The sequence below is a fragment of the Alligator mississippiensis genome, chromosome 13 (assembly GCF_030867095.1).
Source record: "Alligator mississippiensis isolate rAllMis1 chromosome 13, rAllMis1, whole genome shotgun sequence".
NCBI classification, from domain to species: Eukaryota; Metazoa; Chordata; order Crocodylia; family Alligatoridae; genus Alligator; species Alligator mississippiensis.
Genome location: NC_081836.1, coordinates 26,741,616 through 26,760,742, shown reverse-complemented (window position 1 = coordinate 26,760,742; position 19,127 = coordinate 26,741,616). Strand labels below are relative to the sequence as shown.

The following is a 19,127-nucleotide window of genomic DNA, read 5'->3' as shown; positions in this document are numbered from 1 at the left end:
CCCCTTTCCTCCTATCCCTTCTCCCCCAAGAGAGAACTGAACCCATGACATCCTTCCACTAATGCCTATCCCAAGCCACGTGTCCTGGTTACCAACTCAGCCTCCACCAATGGGCTAAACCAAGGAAGCTGACAGTTGACAGAGCCAACCTTATGACAGGAGCAGTGTGATCATACTAGCTAGTCACTGCCATCCCAGTGCTCTGCTCTGGGACTCCAGGCTGACAGACTGCAAATTTAGCAGCTCAAGGTTCAATACAATGGCAATTTTCATCCCCAAACACTGGACTGTTACACACAGAGGAATTCACTTTGTTCTGGAGTACAACAATGCCACCATTTAATGATGCAGAGCAACATGGCACAGCAGGGCAGGACTGGGTGGGACAAGTTCCCAACTAAGTGAACCTACAAAGGGAAGCGTGAAATGGCTGTGTGTAGTCATTCAATTTGGAACTGGAACAAAATGTCAGGACTAAATAACTCTAGCTCTTAGGAAAGAGACCATGGGATCTTTAATTACTCCAAGCATTGAGGACACCTGGGCTCAGGTTTCATCCAAAAACAGCTCTGCCCTGCAGCACAGTGTTCAGCCATTGACTCAGATACAGGCATTGGCTACCTATGAATCACCTGCATTGCCTGAGTCTCCCACTCAGACACCAATATGGCTGGATCCTGCCTAGCTGGCTCACTTGCTAACCAAGGGGCTATGTAAGCAAAGCAAGTTTGGTATTGGAGAGTTGAATACCCCACACCTTCCCTTGGATAACCTAATGGCCTCTGGCTGCTTTGCCCTGTCTCCCTCACTGCCCATGTGGAGCTCTGATAGTGCCCAGATCTCTCCCAAGGTATTTATAAAACCCTATCCCTGTAGCATCTAAATCACCCCAGCATCATAGATTTCACAGACAGTAGGGCTGGAAGGGACCTCAGGAGATCATCGAGTCCAGCCCCCTGCCCTAAGGGCAGGAAGTCAGCTAGGGAAATCCTCAGAGGTAGGTCAGCATCAGCCTCACGCTACAGACGGGTGCCAAAGCATACAGAGAGCAAATACTTGCCTTGGGTCAAGCACTGAGTCTTTGACAGCCAGTAGCTGAACTTAAGTCTCCTGAGTCCCACTCCAGAGCCTTAGCCACAAAGCCATCCCTCGAGTTCTCCCAGCAAGGAGGTATCAGGCTCCCCAAATACAACCAGTGTCCTTCCCTGCCCAACTCTGAATCAACAGTGGTGAAGATTCAGTGCTCCAGAGACTGAACTTTTTTCATCCCTCAGGGGACGCAGCTCTCATAGGGCAGGAGGGGGCACGGAGGAACCTGCCAAGCTGTGGCCAGAGCCTCCTCAACTCTGTGCAAAGGAGCTATAGCACAAGGGCTGTCCGGCAGAATGACAATCAGGCTGGTACTCTGAGCATATGCTCACCACCATCCCAACCAGCCCATGACCAACTCACCTCACCCCAGCTGAGTACCTCATATGGGGCTCAGGAAAATCAGACTTACAGACTTTCCCCTTGTTCTAGGGAAGCTACTTTTATGGGCTGTGCTCTTCACCCCTCCATATATACATGGCTCCTTTTATTGCCGATTTTCCACGGGCAGTGAAGTTCCAGATGCTCCTAGGCGGCCTTTTCAACTTTATTTATTTTATTTAAATAACACAGGCATATGGTTTATTACAGTAATTAAAGGGATAGGAAGGGAATTTTAAAAGAACATCACAGTAAATGGTGCCTGTGATGCAATGGGCTGGCACGACCTCCAAGCATTGGACCAGGGGACCATGATCTACCAACACTCATGGAAACCTTTTTTGCTCTTGAACTTCATCTCCCAAAGTTCTCTAATGCTAACAGGAAGATTTATAGTGTTGTTTGTAGAGCCATCATTATCTCTTCCTACCTTCAGCTACAGCGTCAACTCCTCCATGGAGTGTTGTAGACACAGTGTACCCTAAATCAGTGGTTCTCAGCCTTCTTAGGCTCAAGGCGCCCCTCAAGGAATTTCAGCTTAGTTTTCACTCCTTTTTTTGAATACAGAAAGAGAATAGAGCAATTCTTCTGTTGCAAAGAACTCAGAAAAACCACAACAGGTCAGAAGCTTTTTAACATTATAGATTCCTATTTGAAATCTCTGGGTTTATTTTGTGAATCAGTGCAAACATTGCATGGCCCCCTATGGCGCTCCTGAAATCATCTCCAGATACCCCATGGTGCTATAGCACCCTTGTTAAGAATCACTGCCCTAGATGCTGGGAGGGCCAGCATCTCAGAATCAGAGGGGACAGCAGGAACAAATCTAGTTTATGCTGAATGGACCTGGCACCTGTAGCCCCTGTTGAAAAACAATGGCATGAGCTATGGGGAATGCAAGTCCTAGCACGCTGTGTGCTAGCTGTGATATAGACAGCCAGTCTGCACTGGGGCATTAACACCATTGACCATGCTCCCTGTTGTCCGGCTTCTTTTGGCCCATAATCTCAGGCCTACCTGAGGGGGAGGCTCAGAGAGAAACATGCCTCCAAACTCCCCCCCTCCAGCCCATGCCTCCGTGTCCCGAGGCAAACTTCTCTGCTAAGTTTCCTTTCCTCGGGGGATACCACATGGCAGAGCAAACTCAGAGCAAGTCAGGCTAGCACAGAACAGCAGTACTGCCCTGCGGAAACAGGGGCACAACTGTACAGCAAGACCTGAAACAAGAAAAGTCTGTTCCCTTCATCATCCTGGCTCCACGTGTCACTAACAGCTGATGATCCACCAAAGCAATGCTCTCCTCCGAGACAAAGGGGCCATACAGGGGCAGCCATTCCAGTGACCTGTGCAACACCCTTATGCAGGCAGCTCCACAACAGCTGCAGCATGGGAAGCCTGCAACCCACAAATACTAGACGCCCTAGAAGAAAGGCTAAGGGGACCTTTAAAATCCACTGTGGGGGACATAAGCAGGATTTGAACTCAGCTTTGAATCCGGTGCTGAAAGGGGAGGGGGAAAGTCAGTGACAAGCCTGACAGGTCTGTCCGGGGATATAAGTTAGGGAACAGAGAGCGCGGGAGCTGAAGTAAACCCATCCCACGTATCCATGTTCTATCAGGGGTAGCTGAAGGGGTGAGTTAACTAGTGGGCAGTTCAAGGAAGGGGAGGCTGTGCTGAGGATCAAAAAGCAGGAGAGTGGGGGAGAGTCTTACTGGAGACTGAGAGCCCAGCTGTTGCCCCTGCCAGGGAACCTGCACAGTGGCAGCAGCAGCAGCCACCACTGGTGTGCAGGGAGACCATGCTATGCTCTCTCTAAATGGATACCTGTGGCTAGTATCTCATGGCCAACTGGAGAACTCATTATCATTACTTGACTGGAGAGCTGGTGAAACCAGGACATTGGGAGATGCAAGAATTACTGCTGAGCAGCTCCATGGGGCTGGAGGAGGGATTTGTTTCATCAGACTGTTCAGTGTTCTAGTGATTGAAAGAACATCGGCCCTGCTGTTTCTCTTAAAGGCTTAATGTTCTCAATAAACTTTCTCCAGATCTCTAAGTCCTCCTGTAAAACTGGGAACAACCAGATGCAACGTGCTTGAGATTTTTAAAAGTAAAAAGCAAGTTATAAATGCGTCACCACTTGTCCTTCCAGCCTTTCTTCATCCCCAAGCAACAAAGTGAGCTGAAAGCTGTCTGTCATTTCCAAAGCTGTCTTGCAGGTCACCTTCCATTCCCATGCCTCAGTTTCCCCATTGGTAAAACCTGCATAATGATGCTCTACCTAAGTGAGATGGGAGCCAAAGGGCTGGATTCTACTGCACTGTCCAGAGCCCTGAGATCCCAACATGGAGGGTGGATATATGGAGGAGGAGGATGAAAGACTACTCTGCCGCCACAGGGAACACCACTAGGAGCTATGGCGTCAAATTGCAGCAAAGGAAATGTAGACAGGATATTAGGAAGAACTCTCTCACTATGAAGGTAGTTAACGCCTTGGAACAGGCTGCCCTGAGAAGTTGAGGAATCTCCACCCTTGGATTTTTTTTTAAGAGCAGGTTAGATGTACACTCGACTAAGATAGTTTAGTCAGAGACGTTCCTGCCTTGAGCACGGGTTAGTTCTTTTCCTAGTCCTACTTTTCTATGATCCTAAGATGCCAAAGACAAAAGCAAAGCACAGGCTGAGAAGACTACCTGATCTATCATTTTATGTAGCCCCTCCCCAGCTTTAAAAAGGGGTGTTCATGCAACAACCTGAGGAATAAGAGCCCTATAAGAGAAATGGGCCTACAACTGAACCTACAACATACATTTGGGAACCATGGGCATTTTTACACATGCACGCACCGCAGCATCAGGTGCTTTGAAAAAACACCCAGCACTGTGACGCATGCAGTGGTATAAGTGGCGAAAAGCACATCAGCGTGCAGAAAATGTCAGCGGTGTGCTTTTGAACTAAAACACAAAGGTGTTTTAGTTCAAAAGCGCACTGCCACCATTTTCTCCATGCTGATGTGCATTTCACCACTTATACAACTGCAAGCGACACAGCATGGTGCGCGTCAGCTTGCATGTGAAGCAGACTCAATTAATCAAGTCTGCTCCAACTCTAGCACATCGCAGCATGAACAAGTATGTGTATAAATGCCCTACAATTGACAGGAACAGTTACTCCTACTCCAGAGGCTGCAGGATACCAACTCAGACCCTTGCATAGCCTCATGGCAGTGGATTTTGCCCACTGGACAGTCAGTATTTGGGTAAAGGGAGAAGAAACAGGACATTTCACCTCAATCCTCTAAGCATGACCAGTGGAGGAGGTGTGAGCTCTTCCTCTACGAGTAAAAAAGGAGCCTATAGGCTCCATTCCCAGCATGGCTCTGAGGAAGTATACCTCTGCTATTGTAGCATGTTCTGGCAATGTAACCACATGTTTTCTATTAAAGAAAGGAGGCAGGATGACTGGATGATCCCATTGGAATGTCTCCCTTCTTTCACTCAAATGGAGCTATTTCTGATTAGGCATCTGGTCTGAACTCCCATCCCATCCAGCATGAGGGAGTCCCTCACTGTGTCCAAACAGGCAAGGCCTCACCCACGGAGGACAGTGTCAGAGAGGAAATACATCCCAGGCCATTTTTTCAGACAGGGACAGCTTTTCCTGCTCACACAGGCTGACACGGGATGAAGCTACTGGGACTCAGTTAAAGGCAACCGCATGCTGCACAGATGGAGAGAACCATAGGGAAGTGCTGGGACAGAAACCATTTTCACTCCCCAGAGAAACTCCCGTGTGCTTGCAGACCTTCATTCCCAGGGCTTCTTGTGCATGGGAGCAAGGAAGTGGGGGGAGGGAAAAGTTTTACTGGATACTTCCTACCCTGATTGATAGCTGCTGGGCTGGAATTTATGTTACAATTTGCAACACTGCTTAATAAAGTCAGAAAAGAAAGAGGAGAGGAGGGGGGGAAGTGGGTCAGCTGCAGCAGCGCAGCTCCAAAGCTGTCTGCTCCCATCACTCACATCTCCATTTAATAAATCACAAGGCATTTCCAGCTGCTAAGTTCCAGCCTCTTGTGCTTGAGATACTAAAAGCTGGCTTCATTTCACACAGGCATGCATGCTGGGCACCACACAGAGGAGGGGTGCATTAGCACAGTGGTTCACTTCAAGCTGCCACTTTGGGGGGCTCAAGTTTCATAGATTGTAAGGCCAAAGGGACCTCAGAAGATCATTGGGTCCAGTCCCCTGTACCAAGCAGGAAAAACAACTGGGGTTCAGGTGATCCCAGCAAGGTGACCATCTAGTCTCCTCTTGAAGATTTCCAGGGTAGATGCTTGCACTACCACTGGAGGGAGCTTATTCCAGTCTGGACGCCCTGATTGTGAAGAAGTTTTTCCTAATGTTGAACCTGAATCTATCTTCCAAGAGTTTCTGGCCATTACTCCTGGTTTTCCCCAAGGGTGCCCTGGTGAACAGTTGCTCACCAAGTCCTTGACGTACTCCCCTAGTGTAGCAGTAAGCTGCTACTAGGTCCCCTCTCAGCCTTCTTTTCCTCAGGCTGAAGAGCTCCAGATCCCTCAGCCTCTCCTTGTCTGACTTGACTTTTAAGACTTTGATCATACAGGTGGCTCTTCTCTGGACTCTCTCAAGCTTTACCACATCCTTGTTAAAATGCGGTGCCCAGAACTGGATGCAGTACTCCAGCTGCGGTCTCACCAGTGCTGAGTAGAGCAGAAGAATCATCTCCTTGGCTTTGCTGGAGATGCATTGATTGATACACGTCAAAGTATTATTTGCCCTACTGACTACAGCATCGCACTGCCGGCTCATATTCATACTGTGGTCTATTATTACTCCCAGGTCCCTTTCATTCATGGAGCTGGAGCCTTTTTTGGATTCCCACTGCCAGATACCTCCCATCAACCAAGCTGAAATGGGCATCTGGTCACTTGGGCTGGGAACTCAGAGGTGCGATGCTAGACACACTACTAGAGCTGTGTGCATCCCTGCCTGGCTACAGAAACTGGGGTCTTTAGCCCCACTCTGGCCCGATGGGCTGCTTGGCTTGGGCAGACCTTGGGCCCTACACAGAACTCCTGCCTGCCTCCACCACTACCACAGTAGCAGATTTATGGCTGGTTGGGCGGGGGCTCACGCAGGGGCTGCGCCCACAAACACTCTTGGGCATTTCAAGCAATGGTTTCCAAAGGCTCCGAGTCATCTGCACTCAGCAAGAACCAGCTAAACATGGCGGCTGATACCACTTGCCAGGCTAAGGGTAGAGATGAGTCAGCCTAGAATCAGTCCCGTCCTGAGAGGCAGCCCAGACATAAAACTGGTCCCATGGAAAACCAATGGAGCAGCTTTTCCAAGAGATGTTTTTTCTCATGGCCATAGAGGTCACAAAACTGGATTTAGCTTTTTGCTAAAGGACAAGTGTTCTCTCACAGCCTTAATCCCAGGCACTGCTGCAAAGGGCTCAATGTGCTGACTGACATGCAAACTAAGAACCCAATCCAGAAAGGGGCACATGAGCAGGCCTGGCAAGGCTAGCTGAAGTAACTGAATAGGTCTAAGCCAGCAATCGGCAACCTTTCTGCAGCAGTGGCTGAAATGACCTGGCCTGGGTCTCAGGAGGGGTGGTATTAGGATGAAGCCACATCTGGCACCACCATTTCTCCCTGCTGCCTGGCTGCAGCAAGGTAAAGGCAAGGTAAAGCCTCCCACACTACACATGTGGAGGGCAGCCAAGGTGAGCAAAGTCTCTGGCTGCCAAACACTGCCATAGTCCCCTGGATCCTTGGGCTGGATCCAACAGCCTCATGGGCTGAATCCAGCCCGTGGGCCATAACTAGCTGTTCCCTGGTCTAAGCACATGCAAGGTACCCAAGGGCCAATTCTACCCAGAACCAAGTGACTAGTGAGCAGCCTCTCCTGGGTAAACATCAACCAAAACTGAGGCAGACAAGGTTCTTTGGGTGAATATGATATCTTTTATTAGACCAACTTAAATAGTTGGAAAACAATTTTTAAGCAAGCTTTCGGGTTCAAAAACCCTTCATCAGGCTGAGGAAGTTTCAGCAGTTGGCGTGCTCTCTTCCTGGACAGAAGTCATTCGTTGCCACAGACCCACAAAGAGCAACACTTAACATCCAAATCCAAATTTAGTTTAATTTTCAGTTAATCTCTGTGGTCCCCCCTTAAGAACAGCAGCTATTTGGATGTCTAATTTCTTGGGCACAGAGAAATGGAGATTACACAGCACCAGAGAGGTCTGCAGGGGCAGCCGGCCACCAGAAGGTTGCAGAGATGGACTCAACTGCGTGACTGTTTGCAGCAGCTGGACAGGACATAAGTCCTGCCCTCTGATTCTCACTCTCTGACATCAGCATCCAGATGCCCACTGCAAACATGGCCACCTCAGCCTCTCACTGTATCTGTCCAACAAGGGAAAATCTCAGTCTGCTCAACTAGGCCTCTGAAATTCTGACCCCTTCAGCAATTCAATCGGAGAGTAATTACCAAGGAAGCACCTATGAGTTATACCGTACCCTGGAGGCCTTTGAACTCCACTTATAGAACCCAAGATACATTTTATTGCCTCATAAAAAGGAAGTATGTTTAAATTAGTGTCTCAGGAGCTAGAATTCAGAGGATGTTCCCTGTTCAGTCATAACCAATTAACCTCTTAATCCCCAGGTGCGGGAGATGGCAGGCCAGGAACTACCGGATTCCCAAAGAGCTTCAGAAATCCCACTGCCCTACATCCCTCACAGTACAAGGCCTCTCCTCTCCCCAAACACAGATCAACTGCTTTTGCCGGAGGCCAGATCCCACTCTCTCCATTATAGGCAGCTGCAGCTGTAGCTGTGTGAGCTGCTGCCTGGCCTGCAACCCCTCTACTCTGATGATCACTGGATTCCCCGCCCACCCCTGCTGCCTCACTCCCCACCCCACTGCTCCAGTTCCCATGCAATAGCACAATCTTCCTCCGCTGCCATTAGAGAGCTAAACATAAATCCACACCCACCCTCATTCTTGGTTTTTTTTTTGTTTTTTTTTTTTTAATATTCAGCAATGAAGTGGTTAAGGTGGGCCAAACTCTGATCCGTCTTTATATACACATACCTACCTGCCTTCCCTTCCTCCTCTTTCTAGCCCAAGATCACATATTCCCTCTCAAAGGAGAGAGGACAAGCTAAGTAACACTTCTTCCCACCCGTGGTCACACATGAAGGGGAGCGAGAAGCAGCATCCCGCCCACAAGACACTTAGCACTACACATGACAGATGGGCCCTGTCTGCAGCTGAGCCCTACGGACAGCACTCTCTCAGGCAGCTTTTACAGAGCCAGAGCCAGCCAGCAGCTGTGACTCCCACACCACCCCTCCAAAGGGATGGGAAGCATCAAAAAGACTGCACTAAAATCCACCTATGATGCTTGGTTGTACTGGTAATACGGAGTTTCCCAACACACACACACAACCAGACAACAGCCAGCATTCAAATCCAATGCTGATGGATCCAGCTGTGTGATCCCAAGTTGATGTTAACAATCAAGCATCCTACATGGGTGAGTGGAATCCCCGGGCTCATCAGACATCTTCCTCATGCGCCCAGAAGCATCCTGTGCTTCTAAACCCAGCCCTCTCTGAGGAGACGCACTGAAGCTGTCAGGTGATTCAGCTACAGATTTCTCCATTCAAGCTCCTGGCAAGAAAAGTTAAGAAAGCCCTCTTGCTCTAACAAGCAGCTCAAGCATGAGGAGACCCTGCCAATGCTCTGTGGAGCATCTGTGACCCTCTGCACAAGAAGCAGAATAACCGCAGAGAATAGTTGTACTCACATCCTTGATCCCCTTTAACACTGCCTGAACAGAGATGATTCCTCCTGCTTAGCGATGCCAGGATGAAAAAGCTTCTCCATTTATAGCAGGGCCAAAGTACGTTCTCTGCAGTCCCTCCCCTAGCACCAAGGGGCTGCTGGAAAGAAGGTTCCCTCTTCACTCAGCTTGGGTCAAGGGAAGCATGGTTCCTGCAGGCCTACAAATGTGACCACAACAGCTGCTTGGGGGAAGTATTCCAGGGCAGCAAAGGGCAGTTTGGTGCCTACTTCAGGTGGGTTTCTAACTGTCATGTATGACTTGGAAAATTTCCCCCATCATCTTCAATATAGAGGCACAGTCCTGTGGAAGCTACAGGCCCCAGCTTAGTGCACTCTGAGCATGGCACACTGGGACATCCAACCTCCAGGGTCTGAGCTGCTGCACCAAGGCAAGCGGGGTTGTTCTGACCCACTTTATGCACAGCTGGTGCAACGCTCAAGCTCCTGCAGGCTGTCAGTTTGGCTCAGCGGGGCATAAGCTGGGCTCCCCAACACAGGCTCTGGCAGCCATTCCAACAGGTACAGGCAGGTGCAATGTACGACTCCAGCTAAATGACATGAAAGCTGCATTTTCAGTGCAACTTGAGCCTGCTGCTTGCTCTAATAACCTGCAGCCAAGGAGAAATACCCAGGCCTAGCAGAGACCATTTGTAACATTTGCCTCATCAGTCACACCTCACCACAGTCCCTGCCAGCGCCTGCCCTCTGAAGGGACACAGGGAGTGCAGCTTGCTAGCACAGATGATACAGTGATCTGAAACCTGGTCCTGTTGTCCTCTCACTAACATTACACCTTGTGCCTTGCTAGCACACTACAGCGTGATCCAGTGGGGGTGGCAGAGGGTCCCTTTGCCTCTATATGGTGCTGGCAGATACAAACCCTTGGGTATGGTGCCCTCTACCCTGTGACCCAAGAAAGATGAGTAGGAAGCTACACACTAGAAGACAGACATCTAATAAGACACAGCAGCTGGGCCTCGCTGGAGTCTGCAGAGCAGGAGCACAGATGCAGTGTCACACACAGAGCAAAGACTACTGAATTCAAATCTCATATTTTTAACCATCTTGTTGAATTCTCTCACCACCTCTCCAAGTCATCGCCCTCATCTCCCTGCCAGCCCTGCCTCCTCAACCAGGGGTCACATGGGTCTTCATCTGCACTGGACAAGGCTTCCAGAAGCCTTGTTTGCCCACTCCAAGGCACCACAATGAAGACTCCAGAGGCAGATGAAGGCAGCTTCAAGGAGCCTGCAAGCCTCCTTCCAAGAGCTGTGGGGAGGGAGATGGCTGCTTTTTAGTTCTTCTTCCACTGGTTTCTGAACTGCATTAGCTGAAGCCCTGATTTTCCATGTCCTAAGAGCAGCATAGGAGGTGTCAGACCACATTAGGCTGCTGGTCCATCAGCTCCTGACTCCTGCCGTGCCCACTACCTGATGCTTCAGAGGAAGGTGCACAACAAGAACGAACCTGTGCAGGAGCTGCCCAGTCACTCAATGCCGTACTTGTCACAGAAGGGAACTCCCTGCCTGACCTTGCCCAGATCAGCTCGCACACAAAAGCACATGATTTAAAAGCCCCTTACCCAGTCTGCCAGAAGGCATGCACATCACAGCAAGAACAAAGGAGTTGACACAGGCAGAGGTTTTTCCAGAGGTAACAGGCAGATTTGGCATCTCCCATTCTACCTCTACCCCTCCCCCCCACCCTTTAGCCTTTTAATGTGACCCCTAGGGGGGCCTTCTTGTGTCTGCTGCTTCGTTGAAGGGGCTCAGCATGTTCCTCCTTCCTGCCGACATGGTATTCATTCAGCAGTTCCTTTTGGGAGGCGGCCGCGCAGCACAAGCAGCACTAGGTAGCACACACAATGATTCTCGGCAGTCCCAGAGCTCCTGTGAATGATCTACTATGAACCGCCAGACTGGGCTTCCTCCTTGCAGCAGCAGAAGAGTGAGGCTGGAGCAGGTGTTCAGGAGAGATCATAACAGAGATCTCCCCTTTTAAAGCATTTGCTCTGTCCGCTCCCACCCCTTCTTCTGGCTTCTCCCAGCCTCCAAGTCCTTTACTTTGGGTGCCCCAGAGCACAGACATCGCGTAAGATTCGACAGTGGGGGCTCACAACCCCACACTGCTGCCAGGAGCTGGCTCCAGCCAGGCTGCAGCCCTGAGCCCTGAAGCTGGCACAGAAACCTAGGGGGCACCACAGGTTGCCTATGCCCCTGAGAACAAACCCCAGTCAACTCCACAGCACTTCTCTTGGGATGGGCTGCCGTAGCTTACAGGGGCTGACAGAATAACCAGTAACCAGGGCAGGACTGAACCACCTCCTTGACAACCAGCCCACAAACTCAGAGAGGACGTGGACCTGAGCATGTTCACAACAAAAGGCCAACCTCCTTCCTAAATCAGGCTGCCCCCACCAAGAGAGCAAAGCCAAGTTACTAATGCCCTTGCAGGTCAATGGAGGATAGACCCACGCACACACCACTGGGAGTGGAAGCATTTGGATACCACAGGGAGAGGTGGGACGAGCCTAGATCAAGTCTGATGGAGCCACTGCTCTATTGCTAACAAAACACAAGCATTTGGGCTCTTAATATTAATGCTATCTAAATATCAGGCTGCAGTGCTCTCTGGTAAACTGGAGTACAGACCCTTGCTTTCACTCCTCAGGCTGAGTTTGAACAGTTCCTCTTGAAAAACAGGTCATAGGTTATGAAGCAGCCTTTTTGATTCTACCCAAGGGGAGACCCTGGCAAGCTCCAAATCCACTGGCAGGCTTTTAGAGAGGGCAACAGGCAAAGGCATTTACATAGTTCCACTTTGCTGCACTGGCTCCAGGAAAGCGAGGAATGGGTGAGATGCAGTCCAGCAGAGGTGGGAAGTGAATCAACTCTGCTGCCAGGGGAGGGCCTCTAAGGATCTTGAGATGAGTTGGTAGCTCAGGCCAACTTCCCTAAGAACCAATGATGTCCACACCCCAGGACTAGTCCCCACAACTAGACCAGTTAAGGCCTTCACAGGGCAGAGGCGCCAGACTCTTATCATGTCCCAGGGCAGAATGAAGGCACATTACCGGAGCACTGCGAAAGGGTAAATACGTCCATGTGCTGCCAGTGCCATTCCGGTCCACGGACAAGCTGAGCGTCAGTCTCCACCACTGCACCGTCCCCACCCAACAAGCATTTCCTCCAAGCTCTCCACAGCCTCAGAGCAATGTGTTAAAAATAGCAACAATTTAAACAACTAAGAGGCTTTGCAAACCAAGGGGCTGCTGGAACTGCCTGTGTGCAAAGCAAGCACGCTTTATCTGAAGCCGTGGGGTTGGCACGATGTCAAAAGAAGCTGGATGCACCTCTTCCACTCTCACCTCTGTCTCCTCTGTACTCAACACTAGTCAGGCAGGGTATTAGTGCATATACCATTTGCTTTAGAGAGACTAGGCACACAAAGAGTTACAGCCTGGAGGCTCCCATCCAGAGCGTATCCGTGGCAACAAGCAGCATTCTTATGCTACCACATCCCAGCTGAAGTTGAACCCAGTGGTGGATCCCAGGGGGACTGGCAGCCTTACCCACCTCGGTCTGCTCCAGCATCTGCAGCCAGCACCAAAGGGGCTCCAAAGAGAGGACAGCACAGAGGGAAGCATCAGCAGAAGCACAGCCTTGGGAACACTGACCTCATCAGCATGGCCCAAAACAGTCCAGAGTCCCAAGATCTTTGCACCCCCATGGCTGTGGAGATGAAGTCTTTCCTTCCTCCTCCCTGCTCCCCACATGGGAAACAGCAGCATTGTTTGCTCTAGCCCAGGTACAAGAGAGTCAAACCAGACTCTGGCCATCCTCTGCCTTCCCTTTGCAGGGCTTTCTCTGTTCCTCACCTGGGAGCTGTAGAAGCAGTTTCCCAAGGACTGATATGATCTCCAAGCACAGGCTGGGTTTTGGCTGGCTTTGCGTAGAGGAAATAGAACTTAGATATCCAGATGCTGCTGGGACAGATTCATGACAACCTTAAGTGAGCATCCCAAATCATACCACTATCCCTGGCTTGTGCTTTTCAGATTAAATGTATTAAGGAATAAAAAGCAGCAGGAGATGTAGGGGGCAATCATAACTACAATAAAATAATAGAGCTAAATTTCTGCCTTCAGTGTATATATATGAGTGCAGAGATCCAAACCTAATTTTCAATGATTCAATGAATATGTTTACTCTGGAGTAATTAAGCCTTTATTCTGGGGTAAGAGTTGAGTGGACACTAATACCAGCGTAAGTCACTCCACTCTGACGAAGTTACCACCCTCAGAAAATGAGGTGCAACTATACCCTTGGTGTAAGTTATCCAGGAGGACTATATTTCATCCATGTGTAACCCTTTGCCAATGCCTCCTGCCAGCTGCTGCAGCTGGTATAACCTGTGTAGAGCTTGGCTGTGTGTTCACACCAGACACCAGTATAATTTTACTAAAGAGTAAAACCAGAGGTATATTGTTCTGGGGTATGTGCATTATAAGGCTGCACTTACAATGGAAGTGAAGGAGCTCATGAGGCAGCTCTAACCTCAATGAGCAGCAAAATCAGCTCTTTCTGGGCAAAACTTGCTACAGAGAATGCAGGTTCTTTAGAAATCTCTACAGGACTTGCCCACCTGTCTCAGCAACCCAAATGCCAGTTATGTTAAAGGTTCCAGTAGACCCTGTTCACACCAAACCAGAAGAAATAACCCCAACGCCAAGCCCTCATCTTCCCCAGCCTGGTCCCACAGATGTACAAAAGACTGTTTTGCTGGCCTGCTTAAATAACCCCAAATGTCAGTTAGGGTTTCTTACCTGACTCGCTGCATCCAGCAGTCCTCTGCATCGAGGCAATATGCTATGACACCACTCCCCATTGCATAAAACGCCAGAGGATGACAGGGGGACAGATCAGCCAGTCTTCTCCTGGGTCAGTACAAACACTGCTGGTACCACAGGTCAGTAAAAAGTTTCCATGTGCAAGTTAAGAAATTTGAGGGACTGGTTAAGAGCTTAGTGCTGCCTTTGCCTCTTGTTAACTTGCCCAAGAGTCTCATACACCAGCAGATGGAAGGACCACAGAACAGAACCTGGAGGAGCCCGCCAGGGAGAACCAACTACCCACTTCCAGCTGCTCCCCGTTTGGTAACATGTGTCCAAGCTATTCTCAGCTTTTGTCTGGGGTTCACACAAACCACAGTCATGAATACCTCAAGGCTGGCAACAACCTGGGAGTTATAGGGGGTAGTGCTACCCAGGCCACTGATAGAAAGCATACAGCAATTATTCCCTCACCTTGATGCCAAGAGCTAAGCCATCTCCTCCACTGACCAGCTGGAGTTGTGGCTGGCTGCAAGGAGAGGCAGCTTAATACCACCAAAGGCACCACATGGGGGAAATGAAACAGAGGAATAAAAGCAAAAGAGCCTTTTTTTTTTTTACCCTGCCTCTGAAAGACCCATTTGTGGCCTCTCATAAGTTGGTACCCCTCTCTGTGCCTCAGTTTCCCTACCTGAATGGGGCAGAGTACTGCCTCCCTCATCATTCTCTCACACGGTGACAATCCTCATCCTATAAGCACAAACGTTCACTGCAAGTTGGACAACACTGTTTCCTTCAGTCCCCTCAGCGACTGAGAGTTATCAATATTTAATTAAAAACAGAGGCTTTTAGTGAAAAATCTGAAGCTGCTGCAAAATTTCAAGCATTTCTAGAGTGCTGGAAAATGTAACAACTGTGTTACAGAACTTAGTGCCAGCTGGGCAGAGAACACATGGGGCCTGAACTGTCTGCCCAACCCTGGAAACAAACTGACTGCAGTCAAGGGGACTGGAGGAATCAAAAGCCAGTCCGAGCTCTCTCGCCACACCTTTCTCAAGAATCCTCCCTATAAGAGGGAGACTGTAGACAAGACTGAGCCAACTAGGTACATCCCTCGGCACACCTTGAAATTGCAACCACTTCTGGGATATGACTCAGCAACTGTTCACCAGTGAACAGGAAGTTAGTGCAAGAATTACCATGTTAGTCTGCAACTACATGGAGGAAGTAAGAAGGGCAGAGGGAAATCACACCCAGCAGAGTTTGGCCAAGACAAGAAATAGCCACTTCCTTCTGCTCATGAAAAAAGTGCCATGAGAAGCAACCAGAATGTCTGTTTGAAATTTCATTCAAAGGGCAGCAGTATGCCCCAAACCATCTTACCTTGCAATGGATGATATAGAACATTCCAGTGAGCCACCTCATCTAGGCTAGGGACAGAAGTGCACATAAACTGTTAAAGTGATCAGAAACTGGCTTAAACCTGTAACAGAAAATAAGTTCAGTGCACATAAACCAGTTTCAAAATGGCTGAAACTGGTTTGAGATAAACATGGTTGAATGTAGCATCAGATTTAACTGACTGAGGTCAAACCAGTTTGTGGAACTTGTGTCCCGGATCCATTCCTGGTTTAAATTAAATCAGAGTCCTCCACCATCCCAGCATGCTCAGCAATCTTGGGCTGGGCTGTCTATTCCAGCCAAGCAGGGTTGGCCCTGCCCTTCTCCTCCCTAGCTGGAAAACTATCATTGCTCCGGCTGCCTGAGAAAAGGGTGGGGGTGGGAAACCCTGCTCTGGAGTGGTGCCAGGTCTGCCTGGCAGGGGGGCAACAGCCCTTACCAAGCATCCTCAGCCCCCAGCCCCACCCGACCCCACTGCCCCAGTGGCAGAAGTAGGGTTGGGTCCAGACCCTGATAGCCTGAGAGGAAGTGTGGGTTTAATCTCTCCATTATGGGGTGGGATAGCGCAGGCACGTACAGGCTACACTTTTGCACTCGGGGCTGCAGCAGCCAGATGCCAGTAGCCTGAGGGGAAGGGCAGGAGTTTAATCCCCCCCCCCCCCCCCCGTTGCAGGCAGCAACACCCTGGGCCGAGTCCATCCGAGGAGTGGCCAGCTGACCACGGGGAGGGGGTGGAGATGTGAGGTGCTTCACCTCTGCTCGCTGCAATGCATTTGCTCTGCCATCACTGCCAGGAGTCAGAGGGGAGCAGGGAGCCACACTGCAGCTGCAGCCTACCTGCAAACTGCAGCCCCCATGCAGGGCTGGAGGCAGCCAGCACTGGCACCCACCCCCTGGGGCCACCCCAGCCTAGGCTGTGCTGCCACAGCGGGAGGCACAGGTTAGTCACGCTCCATAACCAGCCTCGGCTCCCCACCCCCCCCCCTACAGCCAGGTCACATCCCCCCTCCCTTGCCCTCTCCCCGGCCGCTCCTTGGAGTGACTCGGCTCAGGGTGCTGTGTTGGTGCCCCCACTGCTGCTGCCTGCAACGAGGAGATTAAGCCTCCTGGAGATCAAAGCTACTGGTGTCTGGCTGCTGCAGCCCCAGGTACATGGCCCCGGGTGCACAAGCAAAACCTGTTGGTGCCCACACAGAACCCTCCCCCCCTGCAATGGGGGGGTTAAACCCCCACTTCCCCTCAGGCTACCGGAGTCCCCGCTCCTACTGCAAGCCAGTGAGTGGGGCTGGGGGACTGGGGACCCCTGACAGGGGCTGCTTCCCCCCTCCCACTCCAGGCAGACCCCAGCAGGGGTCCCTGCAGGCCAAGGTGGGGTTTTAAACCCCTCCCCAATCATACTCAGGGCTTCCTGGGCTTGGCCATGCCCCTTCCCTCAGCTTATTTTCCCTCCAGCCACGGGCTCACTCTAGCACCCCCTGGCTTCTGACCTGAGCCACTGCAGGCATGTGCCTGTATTTCTGGAGTCAGAAGTAAATATCTGTTCACTTGCAAATCAGTTCAATCTACACAAGTTGGAGTAAACTGCAAATATTGAATGAATTCAGGCTCTAGCTTTTTGAATGTCTGTCCCTAGCCCTATATTCTCCATTGAAATCTCTCCCACAAAGACAGACTAATTTTGCCCATGACCTGCAATTTCATCCCTCACAAAATAATGCCAAGCCCTCAGGTCTGTCCTTTTGCCTGGGGTTTTCACCAAGGGCATATAATCACTTGCTCTAAACAGGGATTTCAATACCAAAACAATGATCTTAAACCCAAGGGACTTCCACTCTTCACCATGTATTAGGTCAGCCTCACAGCAGCAGCAGCAGCTTGGTATTTAACATATGGATCCTCACAAACCCCCCAGAAGGTAAGAGCAGTGCCACCATCTCAATTTTGCAAATGGAGAATGGAAACAGAGAGATTAAACAGCGTGGCCAGAGTCACACCAAAAATCTACATCAAGGCAGACCCTTGGGCCCAGCGGCTCCCATGTCCTAGGTGACCACCTCCACCACTAGACTTTTCCATGCTCTGCCTGCCTTCAGCCTAAGCAGGACTCCATCCCTGAGGCTTCACCCCAGCCAAAGCACCAATCTCTGAACACAATGCCTGCCTCATTCTGAACTATAAAATCCAAAAAGGGAAGGGCCCCTTCCTCTCCACCCCCCACCCCCAACTGTGCTGATATCACCTTACAAGCAACCCTCTCCGAGCATGAAGATCTGTTTTCATTCATATGACAAACTGGCTGCAGAGGGTTTTCCTCTGGGCCGGACTTATCAGCTCAGAAGCCAGCTGGATACAGACAGGAAATCAGCAGGAAAAGTAAAGTCTACCTCAGAACTTCACTCCCACCTCATATTGACTGCACAGCACTATACTTCCTTCCTGCTCGGCGGGGCTCCAGGGACCAAGACATTCAAAGGCAGGTTAACAAGAACCAGCCAGAGCTGACGCTGCCTGCTTCAGCTTGTTTTATTTATTTTTTTAAGGAGTACATCTATCCAGCTCTCCTTGGACAAAGACTGGCTGCTTTGTTTAGTGCTGATGTTCCCCCAGTACTGGGGGCACTTTGATGTATGCACTGAAAGGCTGTGTAGTTTCACTGGAGCTTCTGAACCCAGCTTCATAATCACCAGCCAAAAAGCAAGTTCTTCCCACACAGTAAATCCTTAACAAATCACAACCAAGATCTCTTCCCGCCTCCTAGAGTGACAATGCACTGGGGGGGAGGAGGGGGGGGGATTGTTTCTCTTCTCTCTAGATGGGGAAATGCAACATTAACAAGCTTGCTGTCCTCACAGGACACTGGCTTTATCTGCAGAGACAAGCGCTTCCTCCTCTTGCCCTACATCCTTTCCATCACAAAGGGCGACCCTTTAGGAAACATGTATGGTGGTGTCCCAGGATACAGGTCTTCATGTCCTCCAGACTCTACATCAGGTGTTAGAGCTTGCCAGGCTATTTCAACATGAATAAAACAGATCTGTTCAGTATCGTGCTGACCCAGAAGGAGCAGGCTGGCTCCACCCTGTAAATCCAAGCCCAGACTCTGGCTTCCCAGTTCATACCTCTCAGAAGTTAGAGTGAGGGAAGGAAAAGTCACAGATGCAGACATTTTCCCTCTTAGAAGTTTGCAAATCCAATATCAGAGCTCTGATGTGAAGTATAGGTAAGAAAAAAGGACTTACATGAAGGGAGAACAATTGCTGCACAGATACAAAAGGTCCAGCCCTAGAGACCTATGGACATTATCAGCAGGTCTGCCTACAGGTTGGCAGAAGAGCAATAATGGTAGAGATGACATGAAACATCCTTCTTAAAGACCACTTGGGCATTTCCAGCAACATGGTCACATGACTGAGAGCAGACAAAACTGATTGATTTCACACTGTTACCGACTTGACAGAAAACTCAAGACACAAACCGCCAAGGTGCAAAGCACGACTCTGTCTGCCAGGGAATTTCTCCCCCACTCTATGCTGGCAAG

At 50.1% G+C, this 19,127-nt stretch overlaps 1 protein-coding gene across 4 annotated transcripts in view; it reads right to left on the bottom strand.

Annotated features, from left to right (window-relative positions):
- CAPN15 (calpain 15) overlaps positions 1-19,127 on the bottom strand; it is an 83,773-nt gene that overhangs the window by 47,254 nt on the left and 17,392 nt on the right. Inside the window, exon 1 of one of the 4 annotated variants that reach the window (XM_019493088.2) lies at positions 14,183-15,990. The exons of the other annotated variants lie outside the window; for them this stretch is intronic. Within the exon in view, the coding sequence (XP_019348633.1) occupies positions 14,183-14,244 (62 nt within the window). The 5' untranslated portion in view covers positions 14,245-15,990. Of the gene's footprint in view, positions 1-14,182; positions 15,991-19,127 lie in introns of those variants that run through there. 4 annotated transcript variants of the gene reach the window in all.